The 4,650-nt window shown below is 52.4% G+C and overlaps 1 protein-coding gene across 1 annotated transcript; it reads right to left on the bottom strand.

Moving 5' to 3' along the window:
- Positions 1 to 710: 710 nt before the first annotated feature.
- LOC119308239 (sialyltransferase-like protein 2) lies at positions 711 to 2,221 on the bottom strand. The gene has a single exon (XM_037584361.1). It carries the CDS (start codon positions 2,102 to 2,104, stop codon positions 926 to 928), a length of 1,179 nt encoding a protein of 392 aa, XP_037440258.1. The 5' UTR covers positions 2,105 to 2,221; the 3' UTR covers positions 711 to 925.
- Positions 2,222 to 4,650: the final 2,429 nt, after the last annotated feature.

Raw genomic sequence — 4,650 nt, 5'->3', positions numbered from 1 at the left:
TATACTCCCTAGAGCCAAAAGCAATATCCGCATCTATAGGTGTGATGCAAATTTGAGTGGTATTTTTTCAAAGAGAAAAGTTGTAGTAGCATTTCTCTAAGTCGGAGGCGGCATAATTGTAATGTCATTTATCTAATTAACCGATGAGAAAGACTACTCCAGAAATGTGACGAATGTAAAGAGCACAAACAGCTACGTAGTACTTTGATAAACAACAACCTCAAGGTAGCATAGCTCATGCGACAGAGATAACATCTGCCCTGGGATCCAAATGAAGCGAGTCATGGATGCAAAATGAGAGCGCAGCAGTACTACAGTACTTCGTTCTTTGTTATACAGAAAACTCTAATTCTAACTGATGCTAATTGTGTTCATAAAAAGAAAAGAGCAAGGCAATTGTCAGACAAAAAATTACATAATGACTGAAACAATCCACAACAGTTTGCACCACATTGGACTTACCAGATATTTTGCAGGCCAGTCTTGTAATGAGAAATCAACATTTTGTGTTTGTTGTGCAACAAAAACGAAACAAAGTAGGCTACTCACTCTCCTCACTTAACGAAATCAGCACTGTATATTGTTCCAAGCAAAACATGGTAGGCTACCAAACTGAATAGTCTACGTTACTTTCCTGTTTAAAGCAGAGTGTAAACAACTTGGGTTATTGTCAGCTAGTACTAACCATTTTGACAACTGACAGGTGCATCAACAGTCCAAAGCATAATAGTACAAACAAGAACTTGCGGTTTCCCATCATTTGAACCATCTGATCACCAAACCGGCCTACATTTCTGCTTACAAATTTCAGTCCATTGCCCTAATTTACAATTCTCTGTCGGCTAAATTCACATTTTGTCAATCAAGTGTAGTAGTATCAATTTTACAACAACAACAACACAGTAATACACACAGTTAAGGCACCTCACCAGTACAAGCTGACCGGCGGCACCGTGAAGCCTTGGGCCTCGTCAAGGAACGGCACCATCTCCGGCCGCGCCTGGAGGTCGCCGTAGAAATCGTACTCCGCTTGGTAGTCGTGCAGGTCCAGTTCCTTCTTCTGGTTGGTGTGATAATGGTGCTTGGCCCCTGCCGGCTTGCCGAACCCGAATAGGCTCAGTTCCTCGCACACCCCCAGCGCCATCACCACCGCCTGCATACCTGAGGAATAGTGGAAGTACCTCTCGTCGTGCTTCCGGGTCCAGTTGCTCGCCGGAGCACCCGTGTCGGACACGAATCGCCGGATCGAGTAGTACTTGGCAATGCGCGCCGAGAGTGCGTCCAGGCGCGCGTCGGTGACAAGGAGCGGGAATGGGGAGGCGTGGGTGGCGGTTGCGTTGCAGATGAGGGCGTCCAGGAGGTGCGCGGGCTGGCAGATGTACATGGCCATGGGCACGGTGGGGCCATACGGGTGGCACCCGCAGCCTGCGGCGGTGGCGGCACTGCGGGACGCGCAGAGGTGGAGGATGTTGGAGTTGACGAAGGAGAGCGAGGTTTTGGCGCCGACGTCGGCGACAAAGCCGGCCACGCGTGCGTTGTTGAGGCGGATGACGAGCTCGTGCGCGTCGATCTGCGGTCCGCGGCCGGAGCCGAGGAGCGCGCCGCTATTCCCGACGACCGCGCAGGTCGGGAAGCGCCGTCCGAGGACGCCGGCGAGCTCGCTCATGACGCTGGCCACATTACCGGTTCCGCCCCGGCGGCGGCGGTGGTGGGCGAGGAGGAAGGAGTGGAGGGACGTGCGGAAGGACGCGAGCAGGGATTCGTCCGAGGGGAGTGCCTCGGCGGGGATGCGGAGGCGGGACACGGTCCTCGGCCTGGGCGGGCCGCGGGCGGTGCGGGCGAACGGGAGGCGGAGGTAGAGGAGGCGCTGGCGGTTGCCAAGGCTGGGGAACGTGGATATCGAGCCATTCACGAGCAGTGCAGCTGCGTCGGCGAGGACTTGCTCGGATCCCACACCTTCCACCGCGGCGAGGCGACGAAGGAGCGGGTCCCCGGCCGCGGGACGAAGCGGCGGCTGCAGGGGGGTGAGGTGGCGGCGGAGGGAGAGGGAGAGGAGGGAAAGCAAGGCGAGTACAAGGACCGGCGGGAGGTGGCGGGGCTTCATCTCCGGCGGTGCGGGCGGCGAGATCCCGCGGCCATTAGTAGGTGCCGCGTGACTCGAGGGGTGGAGGGTGAGTCGCCGACGTGAGAGAGTGTCAGTGGGGTGGGGGAGAAGTCAGAGCAGCTGGGGCCGAGTGGTGCGAGGCAGCTCCGGTAGTTCGAACGAGGTGACCGAATCGTGGGGCCGGATCGCCTTGGGGCATACGTGTCAGTGGTGGGTTGGTTGGATAGTTTGTTAGTTCGGTGGGCAGTTCGGGTGTGCTGCACTCAAACATCCCAAAAGGAGACAGGGTGTGAGCCGTGTTTTTCTTTTTTTTTGTGAGTGAGGTGTGAGTCGTGTTAGCAGCCGTAGAACTGGCCAATAAGGAGGGGATCAAAGGGAACATCTTAATCGATCCACGTAATTATTTCAAAAAAAAAAGAGGCTCTTCTCCTCGCAAAGAATACTCGCGTGGCTGCAGCCGGTGAGCAGCGCCCGTTGATTCATTTGGGGTTTGTTTCTATGAAGATTAGTTTTTTTTTTTGAGTATCTTCTATGAAGATTAGTTATGCGGTGATAGGTTAGAACATCCTTAGCAGGCCCCGCAGCCCCGGCCGCTATAATAACCGCCGTTTTAAGGTGCCGGGTTGAAAAATCAGCCAAAGCGCCGCATGTGAAGTTTTCACCGCCTGATTCTTAGTTTCCCCTACCGCTAGAAAAATTTGACGGAGCGAAAGTTTCAGCTCGCACGCTTCATGCCGCCGCCGCAGCATCTCGTCGTCGATTCTTGCTGGCCCCGCGACCCCGTGCCGTCGAGTAGTTCCGCCACCCTTTCCCGCATCTTTTTCCACTAGTTTGGGAGCTCGCGGATGGCCGTTCCATCCCGCGGGCGCGTGGCTGCCTCCGCCGCCATTGATCCGTCATGGAGCTTTGCACGGGGCCTCATTGCGGTCGGAAGACGTTGCTCCGGGCGCGATTAAGCCATGGATTCATGCTCGCAGCCCCCGCGCCCGCTGGCGCCGCGTGTTTGAGGCCTCGCAGACTGGGAAAGAAGGGGTAGTGGATTTGCTACCGGTCATCGGTAGGGGCGGAGCAGCACGTTCTTGTGGCCAAAGGTAATTTCTCTAGGCCTTGTTCGGTTGAGGTGGTTTGTGAGGGGAATTGGCAGGGATTGAGGGGGATTAGATCCCCTACAAGCCAAATTCCTCTCCAATCCACTCCAATCCCCTTGGGAGGAGGATTAAACGAACAAGGCCCTAGTGGTTTCGTACGTTTTAATTTTAGGAGAAGGGTGATATGTAGATTAAATTGAGGATTATTATTTTTAGATGGATAATGACTGGAGTTCATCGGAGTCGAATGATTCTGATATAGAGGATATGCTTTTCGACGAAAATGTTGAGCACCTCGTGTTGTTGCATCTTGTCCAAGAATTTGAGGCCGGCAAGAAGAGAAAGCGTCGAGGATCGACATTTGGCCGTCTTTGCATTCCAGGCAACCGAGCTCTCAGCCATTCCATGCTCATGAAAGATTACTTCGCCGAGGTACCGCCCTATCCGGTTCACCTCTTTTTTAGGATACATCGAATGCTTAGATCTCTTTTTCTTCGCATTGTGGAAGCTTGTAAGCAAAACTCTTGTTTTTTCACTCACCGGAGGAATGCCGCCGATTTGCTTGGGTTTAGTTCATACCAAGGATATCATTGGCAATGAGAGTGCTAGCATATGGCATTCTGGCTGACTACACTGATGAGTATCTTCACATTGGAGAAGATACCACACTCAAATGCCCGCATGTGTTTGCCAAGGGTTCGATCCGGGTTTTTGGTCCCTAGTATCTCCGACCTCCTAATGAGGACACAAAGAAGTTGATGACGATGAATGAAGCAAGAGGTAGGTTGTGCATGCTTGGGAGTGTGGATTGCATGAATTGGAGGTGAAAGAATTTCCCTACGGCTTGGCATGGGCAGTACACGCGGTTCTCGGCCTCGGCAGGTGATACGTGTCCAACGTATCTATAAATTTTTATTGTTCCATGCTATTATGGTATCATTTTTGGATGTTTTATATGCATTTACAAGCAATTATATATCATTTTTGGGACTAACCTATTAACTCACTGCCGAGTGCCAGTTGCTGTTTTTGCCAGTTTTTGATTTTCAAAATATCAGTACCAAACGAAATCCAAATGCCACAAAACTTTTTGGAGATTTTTTTTTTGGACAAAAGAGAAACTAGAAGCTTCAAGAGAGGGTCAGAAGACGAAGGAGGTCGCCACGAGCCACCAAGGCACGCCCTGGTGCCTCGTGGGCTCACCTTTGCTCCGTTTGACCTAATTCCGCCTCTATAAATTCTCTAAAATTGGGAAACCAACAGAGAGCCATCCAAAATACTTTTTCCATCGCCGCAAGTTTCTTTACCACGAGATCCCATCTGGAGGCCTTTTCCGACACTCTGCTGGAGGTGCTTCTCTGTTCTAGGCAGCGCCTCCCCACCCAACAAGAACCAGGGCGGACGGCTCTGTTGAGAAGAAAATGATGCAGGGCAAGGCCGAACCCGCTCGCCGGCTTC

The sequence above is a fragment of the Triticum dicoccoides genome, chromosome 5B (genome assembly GCF_002162155.2).
Source record: "Triticum dicoccoides isolate Atlit2015 ecotype Zavitan chromosome 5B, WEW_v2.0, whole genome shotgun sequence".
NCBI lineage: Eukaryota > Viridiplantae > Streptophyta > Magnoliopsida > Poales > Poaceae > Triticum > Triticum dicoccoides.
The sequence above is the reverse complement of the archived record's forward strand: the minus strand, read 5'-3'. Positions and strand labels throughout refer to the sequence as shown.